Source organism: Xenopus laevis, chromosome 3S, assembly GCF_017654675.1.
Source record: "Xenopus laevis strain J_2021 chromosome 3S, Xenopus_laevis_v10.1, whole genome shotgun sequence".
NCBI classification, from domain to species: Eukaryota; Metazoa; Chordata; class Amphibia; order Anura; family Pipidae; genus Xenopus; species Xenopus laevis.
This window is the reverse complement of record NC_054376.1, coordinates 74039193-74058027: the sequence shown is the minus strand read 5'-3', so window position 1 is coordinate 74058027 and position 18835 is coordinate 74039193. Positions and strand designations below refer to the sequence as shown.

Sequence of the window (18835 nt, the reverse complement as noted above, 5' to 3'; positions counted from 1 at the left end):
CTTGCTAAACTTTTTTTAACTTCGAAATTCGACCCTTAGTGAATCTGCCCCATAGTGTTTAAGTTGGCTGTGACTTACTGCATGAACATGTTTGTGTTAGAACATCATGGGCTCAACTGTTTTATGTTTCCTAATTGCTATAGGAATACGATGTGATGGATGTTCCTCTGGGTATTTTGGAAACCCTGAAGATATTGGTGGAATGTGCCAACCATGCCACTGTAATAACAATATAGATATGTCTGACCCACTGGCCTGTGATAAACAGTCAGGATTATGCTTGAAGTGTCTGTACCACACCGACGGGGAAAACTGCCAACAGTGCCAACTAGGTTATTACGGGAATGCCCTTCAGCAGGATTGTAGAAGTAAGATTTTGGTTGTGTGTTGGTGTGTGTCTACCTTGCTTTATATGAATGTCTTTGCAAATGTAGCTTTCATTTCTACACTGTACTGTTTCCCTGCTGGAAATGTTAAAAGTCTAAATATAACACTGCAATTGAAAAGGTAGGCTCAGCAGTACATTTGAGGTTATGAACCTTTGCCCTCCTGAGGATTATGAGCTTTCGTGTCTTACTGCTATAACATGTACTTCCCTTTTTTTAGTTTCCCTGCATTGTTTTGTTCATCACACTCCGTAGAGTCAAGATACCACGCAGTATAACAGGATGTTGCTACAGTTTTGTGCCTATAGGAAAATATCATAGGAAGTGATTTCAGGATTGCAGTCTAATAAAGGGATATTTGAGTGCTCAGCTGCCACATGTTTAGGCTTGTAAAAAATTGTAACAATATCCCTAAATTCTATTGCTCTAAGTGAGTAATACGTTTTGTACCATTATGATCAACCTGAACAAGAAGCAATTAAGTTATGAGGAACTCCATTTAATTAACAGTAAAAATTTGTTATTTTCTGTACCAGGAAAACAGACATTTTTGAAAGATTTTAGATTTAGGGCCTAAATCGCTAGTTAGCTACCTCGGAAGGGATATCAGTGTCAGGCTGAATGGTTAGCCCCCGCACATTTTCACCTCACCAAATCTGGCCCTCGTTGCAAAAAGTTTGGACACCCCTTCAATAAACACTGTAGTGTAGTAGCAATAAAAAGCAATGAAGGGTGATTTTGGTCATTTTGACATTGCATTTTTATCTTCAGTTGTTTGGGCATAAGGAGAAAATATACACTATTGATAAGTAGAGTGTATCTAAGATTGTTTCCCCCTTATTTAAACTTTTACATAATATAGAAATTATATTTTCTGTCTATGCAAGGTTCACTCATTAAAAAGCATACCTTTGGTCTCATGCAACCACTTCCAGTCCCATGTTAAGGACACACAGACAGACTGGCTGCCTTTTAAAGAATGCTGCTATACCATCCCCACTTATACCTTACTCATAGTTGTTTATAGTCAGTATAATAATGCTAAAGGGACAGTATACACCTAAAAACTCCTTTGCTTAAATAACACAATAAATAGGGCTTATGTTGAAAATACATTCTGCCTGTCATTTTAATTAAAACAGATTGACATGTGCCTATTTTTTTTTTACCATCATAAAGTATTAATTTGAAAGTTGAGTTTTTTTTCCTTGATCTAAACCCCCCTTACCCCCGTTCTTTAAAAACAGGGCAATTTGTTCAGAGCTCCCCCATTTCTAAAGGTGGCCATACACGGGGAGATAAAAGCTGCCAACAGACTGGCTCCGACTGGCTTCCCTGATTGATAGCTGCCCAAAAGTCGTCCAGATGTCGATCGGACAGGACTAAAAATCCCATCAGATAGTGGTCTGCATCTGTTCGTTGTCTGTTTACTCTTCGTTATAATCCGATCGGATAAGCCGATATCACCCTCCTCAAGGTGGGAATATAGGAGAGAGCTCCGCTCGTTTGGTGACATCTCCAAACGAGCGGATCTCTACTTTTATGGCCACCTTAAGCAGCAGCCTTTTAGCTGCTCATTATCAGGGGCTTCTCAGTGGACACTTAATCAGTTTTATCAGCTGCTTTGAAGTTCTTTAGGTTCAGGAAGTGACAGGAATTACTACAGTGAAACTAAAACTTCATATTCTTGTTAAGTAATGTTTTAGTAATTTTTATTCTTTTCTACTTTCAGGATGTGTCTGCAATTACCTGGGTACAGAACAGGAGCACTGCAGTGGAGAAATAGAATGTCACTGCAATAGGACAAATGGGCAGTGTCCATGCCTGTCCAATGTGATAGGACAGAGTTGTGATAGTTGTGCACCAAACACCTGGAATTTAGCAAGTGGGACTGGCTGTGAACCATGTGCATGTAACACCAATCGATCTCTAGGGTTATCTTGTAATGAGGTAAGTCTGTTTTTTTATCTGAACAATTTTTTTTATATATTTTGCTTGGTTAACTTTTACCCTGTATTAAATAGATAGTAGAAGTTTGTTCAAAACTAACATTAGTCTTTGTTTAGATCATTTTTTAATGTTTGCATATTCTTAAAACATTAAAATGTTTATTTATATTTTTTTTTCTGTTGTAGTAAACGTCTTTGAGAGTATTTTGGTTTAAATCCTTCTTTTAAGGTGAACATTTGGTTAGGGCACCTTGTACCAAGATTTCAGATACATGAAGGCACAGACTTCAAGCATTTTAGATGATAGATTCCACACCTTTACTAAACACAATATTTATAAATCATCTTTAAAAATGTTAGTTTATTGTTTGCGTGCTTTATATTTGCAGTTCACTGGCCAGTGCCAGTGCATGCCTGGATTTGGCGGACGGGATTGCAGTGCATGCCAGGAACTTTTCTGGGGAAATCCAGACACTGAGTGCAGAGGTAACACATTTATGTTTTTGTCATTTTTCTTGCAATTACGCTATGGGATACAGACATGTTATTAGAACCAACTAGACATAAATAGGCAGTAGTTATAGGGGACCTGTCACCATAAGAAATAATCCTAAATTATTTTGTGTTTGTCAAGCAAAATACACTTTACTTACAATTTATAAATTATTTAAATAATGTATCCTTCAGTCTTGTAATTCACAATAACAGCAAGCAGGCAATTTTGTGAGCAGTCTTAAGGCAACTTTACATCATCCCAAAATCTTGTTTATGAGCCACAATGGGGACCTAATCCCCATGCCCATACACACACACTTATAGACTAGAATTTGGGTGGAGGATTGTAACGAGAGCAGTAACATCTAGGAAGTGCAAACTGTAAGTAAAAGTATTTGCCTGCCTTGCCTCTATTAGGCATAAATGAATATATGATTGACAGCTAAGAATTTAAATACCATAATAACAGGTATGTATGTTTTAATAAAAAATATTTTTGGTTTCAGGACTTTTATAATATAGTTTTTATGTCTGTGTGACAGGTTTCTTTAATGAATAGGGGGCATCAGGCAATGAGAAATACTCATCTGAGGGGGTTGGAAGAATTTCCAGCATTTCCCTTAAAGCCTATTGTTGTTAAATGCATTTCCAGAAATGCAATGTTATCCAGCAAAACTCCATAGATGTGTGTTTTTTTAGAGGCACATTCATCAAGGGTTGAATTTCGAATTCATGTGAGTTTTTTAAAACTCCCTTAAATTCTAATGAATTCAAAATTCGACTTGTGGAAATATATTAATAAGATCGAATTTTTTAAACTCTGAAACATTTAAACAACATTTAAATGGTTGTAATTTTTTCTCCAAAAAAAACTTGAATGTCAGGAAGGCTGCAAACATCTCAAAATTGATCCCTGGACCTCTCCCATTGACTTAAACAGTAATTCGGCAGGTTTTAGGTGGTGAATAGTCAAATTTGAATTCTTTAAGAGCCAGATAAATCTCAAAAATCTAATTAGAATGTTTTAGAAAAACTCGAATCGAGTTTGGATAATTCTCTAGTCAAATTTGACAGTTTTGACCATAAAAAAAATAAGTGAAAATTCGAATTCAAATTTTAAATTCGACCCTATAATAAATCTGCTCCTTAGTGTTGGTGATGTCGTTTCTGTTAAATAAATATATACACATTTAAAGATAGAAAAGTTTCAACACCAACTTTGGAAGTATATCCCACTTCTTCTTAACACATGGTGCCATATTAATACAGTAAAATTATTAAAATGAAATTCATACATATTTCTAAACACATTTTTGGGACCTGAAGCCAATTTCTAGATTGCAAATCAAACTCAAAATGCTTCTCAGAGTTATAAAATAGCCCAATAACATGAAACAGTTGTTTGTAATCCCTTACAATTAAACGCATTGTGCATTGTTTGGACCCTACACGTTGCTGAACAGATCGGGCTTTATAATAATGATTTGTGAAAAGATTGATGCCAGAACTCAACAAAGTCTTCACTGTTCATCTTAATAATAAGACTATTTTGCTACAACCATTGCTGTGTGGGAGGGTAGCATTTTAGAAGAATGTTAACCAGTATGAAGATTCAGAAAAGTAGACATGTTCATTTCTGATATCTACGTGACTATATCTAGATTTAAAATAAATAGTTCACATTTAAAACGATCTTTTGAGATCCACACCTCTCTGCACATATAGACCTTATTGCAAATTTGCTTTGTTTAAAAATTGCAGGCTACCACCTTAGATAAATAGCTGAGGGTAATTGAAGGGGCTTCTCAAGATCAAAGATTACTTGCGTTTAATTTTGGCTTGGCATTCCTTTCTTTGTGTTACTTAATGGCCTTCTATTTAAATTCCATGTCTTGATCCTTATCTAAAAAGAGTTAAGTGACCCTCATTCCAGAAGGCTCTTTGTGCTAGCAAGAGGGAACATTCACTATACAAAGTCACTGCTGGATATTATAATTGCTTGGGGGTGTTGTGTACTGATCTTTTCAGCTTTGTTGTGAGAATAAAAGGCTTTTTCTGATGAAAAGTGATGCTATAGACCAACTACACTCTTGAAAACATAAGTATTCCATTCATACTAAATGTAGCTTTCAAAGCACAGGAGTTGAATAAAATATTGAGAGCAGGCAACCTGTGGCTTTGTGGTCCTAGGAAGTTTGAGAATTTCAGCAGAAAGTGGTCAGATTAAGAAACCTGAATTGTTGAAGACTAATCCAGGTATAAAGTACAAATAAAAAAACTTCTGTAAGTAAAAGTTAATACCCGGTGATTAGACAAAAGTGGTTAAGTAATGCAACATTTTAGGTAATCTGCTGCTAAACTAAATAGGGTAAACACTGTTGCGAGATAAAAATATATATATTTTAAATTAGACTCTTTTCGTTTTAGCTTGTGACTGTGATTCTAGAGGCATCCAGACATCACAGTGTAATCGTGCTACAGGACATTGCATTTGTAAAGAAGGAGTTGAAGGAGTTCGTTGTGATAAGTGTGCTCGTGGGTTTTCTGGTACATTCCCAAACTGCACACCTTGTCACAACTGTTTTGCCTCGTGGGATGTCATTATCCAAGAGCTTTCCAACAGAACAAGCCAGCTTTTAAACCGTGCCAATGCCCTGAAGATCTCTGGAGTTATTGGACCATACCAGCAGACTGTTGATAAAGTGCAAGAGAAATTAGATGAAATCAAGAGCATTCTGGCTCACAATCCAGCTACACAACCACTTAAAAACATTCAGAATCTTCTTGAGGAAGCAGAGTAAGTAATGCATTAAAGGACACTTTATTGCACCAAGTAATGAAATTAAAGCTGCCTGCAAATTTCTTTTAGCAAGAACCATAACCAGCTATTGTGATCACCTATTTCACCAAACCTTCAATATAATACCTATAAATATTTATCATGGCTAATCTTTGCTGTTCTGTTGTAGGAGGCTAAAATCTGAAGTTTCCCAAAGAGCTGCTGAAGTGGAGATGAAAATAGCAGAAATTAAAATTAATGACACAGAGAAGCTTGATGCTCTTCAGACAGATGCTGAAAGCTTTGGAAAAGCATTAAAAGAACTTGGAGAGCAGTTAGAATTTATGAAAATTTCTAATGTGCAGGGTAAGTGGGTTATTTAAAGCTGGAATTTACAAACATATATTGAATATAGCTGTACAGATGGGTGAAATAGGGATAGGAACAGGCAAGTGTATTATGATAGTATGAATTGTGGGCCCTGCTTGTAAAGGCACTGCAGAAAATATTGCAGCTCCAACAGCAATTGTTAAATTGCAAATTCTAGCTGCCAATGATACCTCAGAATTGTACATCACGCCCAACCCTAGTTCATCTAGCTCATTCAAACACGACTTGGCCTTTTAAACTCCCTTGCTTTAAATGTGGCACCCGCCAATGCTTTTTATGGACATCACATATAAACACAGGACAATTGCATGAAAATGACCTGTGCAGGAATTTGCACACCATTCTTTGGCTTTTTGATACCATCATTTTTTAGGCAAAATGTTAAAATGTTCTGTGTATGTTAACCTTGCCGTCTCATGATAAGATTTTCCATGCAGCAATTATCTATAACTCCCTTTTTTGGGGGCCAAAACCTTTATAAAAATTGTGATTCTGTGCTTGAGTATCTACATTGTTAGATACAAACATTTGAAACACCATTTTTTTTTTGTTTAGTAGAGCACAACTCTGAGGGGCAAATTTACTTAAGGTAGAATATCGAGGGTTAATTAACCCTCGATATTCGACTGTCGAATTTAAATCCTTCGACTTCAAATATCGAAGGATTTAACGCTGTTCGTTCGATTGAACGATTAAATCCTTCGGATAGAATGATTCGAAGGATTTTAATCCATCGATCGAATGATTTTTGTTCGACCAAAAAAAGATTGCTAAGCCTATGGGGACCTTCCCCATAGGCTAATATTGACTTCGGTAGCTTTTAGGTGACGAACTAGGGGGTCGAAGTTTTTACTTAAAGAGACAGTACTTCGACTATCGAATGGTCGAGCGATTTTTAGTTCGAATCGTTCGATTCGAAGTTGTAGTCGAAGGTTGAAGTAGCCAAAAAAAAATTCGAAATTTTTTTCTTCTATTCCTTCACTCGAGCTAAGTAAATGGGGCCCTAAATGTTTGTTTTATTTTAAAAGGATACTTGCGTCGTGTGAGGGATTTGTTAAGAGTAAAGAATTTGAAAAAGGATGAACGCATTTGTCATGGTCACAGTGTAATAGTGGAATTTCTAGTTCATATAAGTGTTGTGCTTGTTTAAGGTGCCATGGACAGCATCAACAAATATTTCCAGATGTCTCTGGAGGCACAAGAGAAGGTCAATGCGTCTGTGTCCAATCCAGACAGTGTAATTGAACATTCAGCTGCTACACGACAGGAAGTGGAAAATCTAATAAATGAAAACTATGCTCAGTTTAAGAAAGAGCAAGAGGAGCAGACTCGACTGCTGGAAGAATTTGCTGGCAATGGGCACAGTTTGGATCTTTCATCGCTTTCTGAAAAGGTAATGTGTTTGTAAAAATCTATAGCAACGAATGGTTCCGTTATGTTTAGCATCTACTATTTGATCTGTTTAGCCCTGAACCTGTCATCCCCAAAAAAATAAAATAATAATTAATAATGATATAAATTAAGTTGTCTCAAATAGCATTTGTTTAGCCAGTGTTGTGCCTAGCTTTCCGGGCTCCCTAAGCTTTTTCTGAGCTGCCATGTACTAATAATCTAAATTATTTATTAATCAGCCTTATATTATATGCATCTTGTGATTTGGTCCCTAAGCTCAGTAAGAGACAGTAGCACAGAGCATGTGCAGAGAATAAGCAGAAAAGAAGATTGGGAGCTACTGGGGCATCTTTGAAGGCACACATCTTTACTGCTAGGTTTGTGGTTCCCCTAAGCTGGTACAGAAGCCCAAACCATAATTTGTGCCCTACTTCTTTAGTTATGCTTTAGCTCTCCTTGAATGAAATGAAACCCGACTGGTGCAAGTTGACTTTCACAGGGGTTAAAGCTGAGTTTAGTGCATATAAAACGAATGGATTTTATATTTACCCTAATGGAATAGGGCAGACTGCAGAATATTAATAATAGCATTGACTTGTCTTTTGTATTATTAAAATTGTGCCATTAATTCTTATTCACAAATACACTAATTGTGCGTACACTCTTATTTTCAGACTTGTGGCAACTCTCCTGGTGTGCTCTGTGAGGATTCTGAATGTGGAGGCCTTAACTGCAAGACAGATAATGGAAAGAGAAAATGTGGTGGGCCAGGATGTGGGGGTCTGGTAACTGTAGCCCACAGTGCCTGGAAAACAGCCACAAGTTTTGACACAGAAATTCAGAACGCACTTGGTGAAATAGAAGAACTGTCTAAAATGGTAAATTCTATAAGAAGTCATAATCGTAATGACTGTGTTTTATATATTTCCTACACAAATCGATTTACAGTAGTCATTTAGTATGGTGTAGCCTTTAACATAATTCTTAGTAAAATGACAATAACAGTATCTCTACTATAATTCATGATTTAGAGGAAGAAGTCGGTGGCCCATCTGTATCATTTGTATTGCCAGCATATTGAATAATCCTTGTGAGGTGTAAATAGAAGGGATTGGATTATCCCAAAACAATAGTTTATAGCTTTGTATTGTATACAACCAGATTCAGATTGCAGATTGTGACACTGATTGACAGTGATTGTGCACTATTACAAATACACAGAGAACTCAATCATAAAGTAGCTAAATCATAATTATTACTATTTGAAAGGAAGGAGACATTTTCAGACATTCACTCCTTTACCATTAATACATCAAGGGGCCGATTCACCAAGGGTCGAATATCCAGGGTTAATTAACCCTCGATATTCGACTGGGAATTAAAATCCTTCGACTTCGAATATCGTAGGATTTTAGCGAAAATAGTTCGATCGAAGGAATAATCCTTCGATCGAACGATTAAATCCTTCGAAACGAACGATTCGAAGGATTTTAATCCAACGATCAAAAAAATTTAGGAAATCCTATGGGGACCTTCCCCATAGGCTAACATTGACTTCAGTAGCTTTTAGATGGCGAACTAGGGGGTCGAAGTTTTTTCTTAAAGAGACAGTACTTCAACTATTGAATAGTTGAATGATTTTTAATTCAAATCCTTCGATTCGAAGTTGTAGTCAAAGGTCGAAGTAGCCCATCGATGGTCGAAGTAGCCCAAAAAACACTTCGAAATTTGAAGTTTTTTTACTTCGAAGTTCGTGAATCGGCCCCCAAATGTTTTTCCATCATTACCTTTTTGTGGCACAAATGAATCCCTGTTTACTGACACTTTTGTTTGACTGCAGTCATCATATTTCAAAGAGAAATCATAGAAAAGTCAATTAATTGTTTTAACACCCACTCTACCGCACAAGTATTTTCTAAGCAAGATATTTTATATTGTGAGATACTGTATACACTGACCAGTCTGCAGTCTGAGAGATTCTAGGCATTTATTTGCATCTGTTTAACCATTTGGAACTTTTTTTTAGAATGTATTAGAAAATATAGTAATGTCCCAAAAAAAGGCAATAGACAGAGACACGACACAAACGCGTAAGGTGGGTCATACAGGGTCAGTATGTACTAATTTTTAATATGTTATTAAAACATATTATATGAGTCATGAGACATATATCTTAGATACATGGATATTTAATAGTGACTTTGGAAGTGGGCCAAGTTCCTGGGACTCTATTGCCCAATACAGACTGGCAATATAGACTCCCCTAATTATATATTTTTTTCTTTTAAAAGACAGAGACAGCCCAAAGAAGATTGAAAACAATAGACAAATGCAATACTATCTTTTTCCACTAGGTTGCAGAGTCAAAGTTGAGGGCAGAAGAAGCTAAGCAAAGTGCTCAGGATGTCCTAAACAAAGCAAATGCCACCAAGGAAAAAGTTAATCAAAGCAATGAAGACTTAAGAAATCTCATCAAACAGATAAGAGAGTTTTTAATGCGTGAGTATTATAAGCATTCAGATTGGTTTGTTTCCATTACTTGGTCTACTTTAACAATGTAAGCAACAAATGTGGCCGTGTGAAAAATGAACACTACAGTTTTTTGTGTGCATTTGCTGTGCCAGCTTTTATGTTTGTGCAGTAATGCATGGCTTCGAAGGAACATGTGACATTCCTAGCCCTGAGAGTGCAAGCAGAAAGAGGGAGAGACATATACAATAAACTTCACGTTGATCTTTGGCATTTTTGTTATTGCCCTCCTATCAGTTTAAACGGGACAGGAGGCATTACCCATGTAATGACTAAATTCATTTAATATAATAGCCAACAGTATATAGAGTTCATTTAAAAGGCGGGTTTTTAAGCATTATTTGAAAGCCTCCCAATACATTTCCTACTGCCTTTCTCATGAATCCAGCAATACATAAACGATTATGGGAAAAATGGTGGCAATTTCTGGAAAGTTACACTGTTAGGGATCACAAAATAGTCATACATCAATTTAAGTCCCTTTCTTTCTTCTTCCCACCAATAACATGCTCCTCACAAAATGCAATAAAGGTAGTTATTGTGACCCTCTATTACAAACCAAACTATTTATTTAGCTATTATAAGTTGTTTTTGGCTTGGCAATTCATATAAGGACAGCTTGGGCATAATGTTCATTCTTACAATGCATTTATAGTATATTCGGGTGCGTAACAAGTGCCGGCACAACTACTTTAATGAGGCCCTAGCATTTGCCTTGATAAAGCGTAAGCAAAACGTACGTCGCCGAGCCTTCAAACCCTTTTTTTTTTTTAAAAAAAAAAACACCTCATTATTGAAATCTTAACTTTTTAAACTTTAATTGAACCTCGGATCTAGAGAAATGTAATGGAATTGTAGCGCTATTAGCGCAGCATTCATTCCTTTTATTCTCTTTTATCACTAAGGCACTGAGGATTTGTTGGTTTTATAGCAAAGTTAGCTCTCCTTACAAGACAGTTAATCGTAGTAACGAGACCACAGTCCTCAGTGTTCTGCTTTTCACCCACATGTGGTGTCCCAGGGCTTAGAACAACGCAGCTTGTTTCTTCAGGACAACTCCACCTCTATACTATTTTCTAATTTCTAACTTTTATTCATGAATTGCTGACGCTTTATTTTTAATTGTTTGATACCATGAACTCACTTTAAAATTATAACTACAGCACTAGCACCTTATTTAATCCATATAAGAACCATGAACTTTTAGATTATTCATCAATTGTGTAGATACATTTTATTGAAGGTCACAGCACCTAATTTATAGCACTTAAGCACTAATCATAATTATTTGTATTAACACAATCGATTGAACTAAGCATATGTTTATAATAGCACAAAGCACTTATATAATTAGATCTCAATTAATTTTAGTAAGGTAGTGTGGGGTTTTACTGCTTTCTCTTGTTTTTAGTAGCCCTAGCTTTATCAGGTTGCTATTGCACTGCCGAATGTATTGTAGATACTACTGCAAGATGCAAGAGAATTTTAATGAAGCAGACCTTTTTTGGTTGAATGAACTTCATGGATGTGTGTCTTTTTTCAACCTAACTTACTATATTACTATGATAATAATTCCCCTTGTTTATTTATATTTCTATAGAAGATGGTGCTGATCTGGATAGCATTGAAGCGGTTGCTAGTGAAGTACTGAAAATGGAAATGCCCACTACCCCTGAACAACTACAGAAGTTGACTGAGGAAATTCGTGAACGAGTAGAAAGCCTTTCAGGTGTAGACACAATCCTCAAACAGAGTGCTGGAGATATTGCAAGAGCAGAGGCTCTCCTAGATGAAGCCAAAAAATCAAGGTATTTTCCATTTTCAGCTATCCAGTGAAGTATGCAAATGTGTGTGCATGGGGGAGGGGAACAATGAAAATATAGTCCCATGAGTGCTAATATAATGGGGATTAGCATTGTCAACACTGAGCATTCAAGCTCTGAATCAATTGCCATGCTGCTCTTGGATCCAGAAATACCTCTTTATGTATTAAACACAAAGGCACAAAGTTGCCCAAAGCAACCAATTACATTTGCTTTTATACATCACTAAATGCTACCTACTGATTGGTTGCTATAGGCGTCTCAGCCCGTAGCAAACATTGCATATTTTATTAAATAACTCAAGTTATCCTCTACATAAAACATTTTAGATTATAGCAGTGCACTTGTTGATATACTTGGCAATTCATTAATTTTTTCACCCCTGGTTGTGGAACATGCAATTATAGTATAGTTTTTAGAAAAACAGTTATTCTAAATAATGGGAATAGTAGAGATAATGCTTCTTATGCAATCTCTCTCTCTCTATTTATGCAAAACAATATAGTGCATGATTTGCATTCTGAATGACTAATGGTTATGGGATGTGTCATGTGTGGGGGACCTTAATGTAACTAGGCATCTAGGTCTGCAATCTTCATAAAGGAAATTTTATTAAACAAAATACTCTGTATATAGAGAACCAATAAAAACTTGAATATATGTATTGGTAACCTAGAGGTATAATCCTCTCAGTATAGTATACATTTAAGAGAGAGTCTAGTATATTCAATTTTTCAAATACTGTTCCTTTTTTGGACTTGTTTTTCATCACTCTATGTTAAAAAAACACAACAACTATGTGACAGTTTTCATTTGATGTACACAGGTAATATGTGTTTTGTTTTCGTTAGATCGTTTATCTTAAAATAACATTTCATGGCAAAATCCTTTTTGTAATTTCAGCAAAAGTGCTGCAGATATTAAAGCAACAGTTGATGCTGTGAAGGAAGCATTAGAGGAAGCAGGAAAAGCTCAAAGCGCTGCTGAAAAAGCAATTAAGAGAGCAGACGACGACATCAAAGGAACCAATGATCTGCTCACATCTGTAAGTTCACAATGTATAACAAAGCTTGTAATTTAACGGTTTCACATAAAGGAATTCTATTACTAGTTTTACCAAACCACTAAATTGCATACTTTTAGTATATTACAAAATTGCCTATTTTTAGCAACCTAACAGTTGGTCGTTTTATTGTTTTTGAATTATTAGAAATAATTTTCTGTGGAGAAACTGCTCCCACTAAATACATCCTTTTGTGTTTTGGGAGTATGTAACAACCTCTCTTTTTTTAGTAGCTGGCCAGAGTTCCCTTTTAAGCAAAGACACATAGAAAGATATTTATTATAAATATATACTTTCTCAACTCATTTTTATTTAGTATTATGCTAATGAAATATTAAAAGAAGCATAATTGTATTTTCTGTGGGGGTTATTGAAGCCCAGAGCCAAGACACATTTAACCATAATGGCTTTTTATGCACACTTATAATGGACATACAATATATTTATAGATTGAATCTGAAACAGCAGTGTCTGAAGAGACCTTAAATAATGCCACAAAACGGCTTGTTCAAGTAGAAAAAAGCATTGATGATCTAATGAAGAAATCAGCTGCCAACTCACAGACAGCAAATCAGGTTGAAAAATCTGTAAATGAAGTCAAAGCCAGTGCTGATGGATCCAAAAAGGTAAGTATTGCATTGGTTTTTTTAAAGGCCTGTTCTCTTGTGATCCTTTATAATCTGGGTTCTGTAGAGAAGTATTAAACTAGGTTTATACTGTGTAAGGACACTGGGAAATAAGTTGATACAGTGTATGGTAACATATGTGGTAACTTCAGCAAATGCCAGTTATGCAATGGGAAAAAATATTTGTTAACTATTGTTTAGTAAAAGCTGGTTTACAGAGTCACTGGAATCAGTAGACAAAAGTGGGTGAGGCCTCATTTCCAATAGGCCACTCCAGGTGAACTGGGTTCCTAGACAGGTAGTTGCATGGTGATTAGGCTGCAGCTACGCAGAGGTTTGCTATATAAGAAAAGGAGCTGGGTTTTCAGTGTAAGGGAGAGAGAACCCTGGTAAAAGCAGGAACTGCTGTTTTGTGTGATCTTGTAAGTGTGAAAAACGTACTTGTGCATTTATTTGTAATGGATTTGGGCACAAAACCCTTGTCCTGGTTTGGTAAGGGAAAACCACTCTTAGAGCCGGACACGCTTAGGTTTTTTTGTTTTCGTTTCTCTTTGAAATTGCCTCCATTTAACTGGTAAGGATCAGTTATACTCAACTGAACTGTCTGCATACACTTCAAAACAGAGGCACAAAGGTCTATCCCACAGTGAGACCATGGTCCAACTACCTGAAATCGCTGTTATTGTTAAATCTTGAGATTTTGGTCACGGAGCTTTAAGCTAAAATGTCAGGATTTGTAATGCTAATTTTCTTCACACAAATTCTAAAACAATGCCTCTAATATTCATGACCAATCTCAAGCTAAGAGGTTTGAACAAGAAGCAGATCCCACTATCCATGGCCAGATCCGTCTCAAACCTGTATAGATGGCATACCCTTTGGAACATTGATCCCCCCCAAAGTATCCAAAATGTAGCAGACAGCACATCAAAGGATATGTTTAAATAGCTTTTATTTGCTTCTCATGGCTTTATAATCTGGACAGATAGCTTGGACTGGATGGAGCCCAAGCTGCTCAGCTACCCAGCCTACTCCCACCTTTTGCCCTCTAATACAAACCATCAGGCTATCTGGCCCAACTATTAATATCTATAGATGAATTCTGCACTACAATGACCTTGGTCTCGTTTCCATCCTTGTATACAGACGAGGGCCATTTTCTCCTCTCAGATCTTCATCCCTGGATGACTATGGAGCGCTTTCCTCATTACAGGGCATTCCCTAGAATGCTCCCTCCTGACCAAAAGACTGAACATAACCATTAAAGATTGTGCCACCACACATCATATCCAAAATTTAAGAAGAGACCAATACTGTTATCTTTAATGTTAACCTAAAACCTTTATTCCCTGCATTGATGCTAAATACTTAAATTTTGCAGGTTCTGGATGGGGAACTTAACAATAAATATAAGACAGTTGAAGAATTGATAGCAAAGAAAGCAGAAGACTCTGAAGAAGCCAGAAAGAAAGCTCAAGAACTACAAGAGGAAGCTAAAGGGTTGCTAGAACAAGCAAATGCAAAATTAGACACAATCAAAGGTAGGTTTATCTTGATCAAAAAAAAAAACTAAAATTAAACAGCAAATATTAATGTATTATAGAGTTATTTTTTTTTCCTGATTACATACTCCATATACACATTACAAAATCAATGAAAAATACTACCTTTCACAAGGTGGCAAAATGATTATATCTCGGTGTACATTTAAATAATATGTATCATGTTTAGTTGCACTCCCAGAGAGACACATTTCTAGCCAAAGCATTAGCAAAAGTTCCAGGTTTAGTGCTGTTCATATTAGTAGTGATGCTTGTTAAAACAACCTTTACAGAGCTCAGTTATTTCTCTAAAGCAGAGCTATCTAGCCTTTGCCCCTCCAGCCATTGTGGAACGCTCTAGTAAGTTCTAGTATACAGACCGATCTTTATAATCCCAGAAGCTATTTATTCACACCACTGCTATTATATGCACAGGTCAGATAATATATTCTTTACACATACTGTAATTACTGGGTGCATTTTGTGTAGCTGCATAAACTCATAGTAAAAGACATTATAGTTACCTGAGATTTTAACTGGCAAGCTTACTTCTGATTTTGTGCAAGTACTAACAATGTTTGCTTGCTTTCAGATTTAGAAAAGACATATGAAGGTAACGAAAAGATTCTAGAAGAAAAAGCAAAACAGTTAGTTCAACTGGAAGAAACAGTGCGATCTCTTCTCCAAGCCATCAGCCAGAAAGCAGCAGTATATAGAACATGCTTATAAAAAGATGCAGCAAACATACAGTCGGGACCAAATGTTATTTATTGGCTAATAAGTCAATATAAAATGAAGAATCTTTGTGGCTACTTTTGTTAAATAAAATATGGCTACCACCTATTGTTACTGCAATATTTTCAGCTTTTCAGTAATCAAAAACAATTACTTTATTTTCATGAGGGAAAACTATATATTTCCCACTTTTAAACCCTTTATATATTGTATTTTTAATAAACACTACATTGGCACTAGTTTTAGTTAAATGAAGTATACCACTGAATTGTAAAAAAAAAAAAAATATATATAAAAAAAAAAGTCCAACAAACTAAATATATTGCGTGAATGCATTTTCAGCATACCAGTAGTATTGGCAAATATTATTATATCTCAACAAACAATCATGGTTTTATAGAAAATGACCTGTTTGTAAACTCAAATTTCATATCTAGATGCTTCACAACCTGAATATAGAATATATAGAAAAATGTGCAGCAAACACGGGCTTGATACTGTAAATCAGACATAGAAGGCTGAACTATAGATATCAGAATTTCTTCAAAATGGAGGTCAGTACAGGTATGGGATCCATTATCTGGAAACCCATTATCCAGAAAGCTCCGAATTACAAGTCGCCCATCTCCCATAGACTCCATTCTATCCAAATATTTGAAAAAAATATTTCCCTTTTCTCTGTAATAATGAAACAGTACCTTGTACCAAACAAAGATATAATTAATCCTTATTGGAAGCAAAACCAGCCTATTGGATTTATTTAATGTTTAAATGATTTTCTAGTAGATATAAGGTATGAAGATCCAAATTACGGGAAGATCCGTTATTTGGAAAAACCTCAGGTCCCGGGCTTTCTGGATAACGGGTCCCATAGCCATCACATTAGTTGATTATAAAGTAGCAATCAGGGAAAAGGTATGTCAGGGTCTGATCAATGCAGTAAGTTCACATTAAGTTTCAACATTAACCAAACTTACTTGAGCAGCTGAGAATCTACCAGGATTGCCCAATTTGTATCTACCACAACATTGCAGGGGCTGATTTATTAAGGGTCAAATTGAAAATTCGATTTTTTTTTTTTATGGTCAAAACTCTCTTAATTCAAATTTTGAACTCTGAGTCAGTCAGCAACTTGAAGGGCGGCCACATGGGACATAACGGTTCAGTGAGTTTGCAATTTATCCTTAGCATGGCCCATGTGCCCCCCCCCCGCAAATCACTGATTGGTTACCCTGGTGACCAAGCTGTAACGAGTCAGTGGAAACCAAGAGAGCTGAAAAGCAGGAAGTAGTGTTCTGTTCAACATCCAGTGACTCCAGCCTTTATACATAACATTTTTGGCTAATTAACTGTAAGATGCGCCGGGAGATCCTCGGAATTCTTGCCTCCCGGTGCGTCTCTAGGCGATTTAAGGGGCGCAGGCGCGCCCGGCACTAGCATAATGCGCTTATATCGGACGCCAGCATCATTTCCCTGGCGTTTGCCGTTGAGCGTCATGGCGTTCGCATTTTGATGCCGAGCATCATGACATGATCCTATGACGCGGACTTTGAATTTTTGGTGCCAACTTCTCTTTAAAAACTTCTCAATTTTCACAGTGCCCAAGCTGGCTTCTGTTTACAGATCCTGCCGAAGCATTTATTCTGTGTTTGAATTCCTGGTTTTTGACTCCTGCCTGATTATTGACTTCGATTCCAGCCACCTGCCTTGACCCTTTTGCCTGATCTTTGACTACATCTTGCCTAAATCCTTGCCGGTATTTTCATACTGAACAAATTCCTTTAAGAATGGCTTCATAGATGCAAAATTTTGGCATGAGATAACCACATCTTAGAAATGCCAGGGATGCAATCACATATTTACCATTCTAGGACCAAAAGAATCCTAACATGGCTGTCCTACATTATCCAACCAAAGCTCCTGTACTACACCCCCAGTCTAAATTTTAGTCCCTGCTTGTGTGATAATTTGAGGTAGAGGATTAAAAAAGGAAAAGGGTAGGTGAAGCAGAGGGTGGCCAACAGGATATGGAGAAGGAAAATCAGGTGGTGGGGAAAGGAGTGCAAGATTGTAGTATTCTACAAAGGTTAACAGGTAGGTGGGGTGCAGTGGATGAAATCCTAAGTGAGAGAAATGGGAGGAAACCAAGATACTGAACTGATTGGTGTCATCTAATGTGGTGGTAAGATTATGCGGAAATGTTATTTATTGGCAATGGATGACTGAAAATATATGTGAGAAACAGGGCACTATAAAGTGAGAGAACAGGTAAAAGGCAAACACAAGTAAAATTGGCCTCATACATTTTTTTCCCTGTGTGGCGTTTCAGAGCTCCCACTGGTACAAATTGAAGAAGACTGGGGTAAGTTTACATCTGTATTTCCTTGCATTGAAACACACAAAAAACCTCTACATTCATGTCATACATGGAAAAGCCCTTAGCCTAAAAGAAGGGATGTCTGGGAACTTCTTCAGTCTGTTTCAAAATACATTCAAGAGGGTGACAAATCTGGCATTAAAATACAACATGCCTGGCAAAGAACACATTTTAGCTGCATTTGATAGAAATAACTGGTATGTCAATTACAATGCATTCTTTTCATATTGTGATGTACTGATCATTCATGTTTGGCTTCTAATGTACAATTGGATATCTCCTCTACATAACCTATGACACACTAAAGCATACTGACCCTATGGACCTTTAAAAGTAGCATTATAAATATAAGTTTAACATGCACAACATGTGTGTAGCTTTGTTTTTTACTTTTACTACCTTCCCTCTCTTATAATCAATTTGTTTAAAATGAGTAATAAGCTCTGCATATAGGAGTCTTGCCTACCCCCAGTTGTAGCCTCATTCTTACCAATAAGGACAAGTTCATTATACTATCTATGAACAAAAATGTTATTCAACGCCACCTTTCCCGCCAACATTTGTTCTGAAAAACCAAGGAAGTAGGAAAATAAAAAGAGCTGTAGTTGTTGTTTTTTAGTTACTTAATAGATGAAGTTGAATTTCAGCCTTTTATCCAAGTGAAACATATCTGCCTTGAATTTATAAACAGAGACATTTTTAGTTTTCAATTAACCACTTACTTTTTCAAAATATAGGAACGAGTCAAAC

General features: G+C 36.4%; 1 protein-coding gene across 1 annotated transcript in view; it reads left to right on the top strand.

The window, feature by feature from the left end:
* lamb1.S (laminin subunit beta 1 S homeolog) overlaps positions 1–15816 on the top strand; it is a 33416-nt gene extending 17600 nt beyond the window's left edge. Inside the window, exons 22-34 of the mRNA XM_018255789.2 lie at positions 144–368; positions 2119–2336; positions 2725–2821; positions 5258–5627; positions 5800–5975; positions 7151–7392; positions 8066–8269; positions 9746–9890; positions 11521–11728; positions 12647–12788; positions 13256–13432; positions 14814–14973; positions 15566–15816. Of these exons, the coding sequence (XP_018111278.1) occupies positions 144–368; positions 2119–2336; positions 2725–2821; positions 5258–5627; positions 5800–5975; positions 7151–7392; positions 8066–8269; positions 9746–9890; positions 11521–11728; positions 12647–12788; positions 13256–13432; positions 14814–14973; positions 15566–15702 (2501 nt within the window). The 3' untranslated portion in view covers positions 15703–15816. The remainder of the gene's footprint in view (positions 1–143; positions 369–2118; positions 2337–2724; positions 2822–5257; positions 5628–5799; positions 5976–7150; positions 7393–8065; positions 8270–9745; positions 9891–11520; positions 11729–12646; positions 12789–13255; positions 13433–14813; positions 14974–15565) is intronic.
* The last annotated feature ends 3019 nt before the right edge of the window (positions 15817–18835 follow it).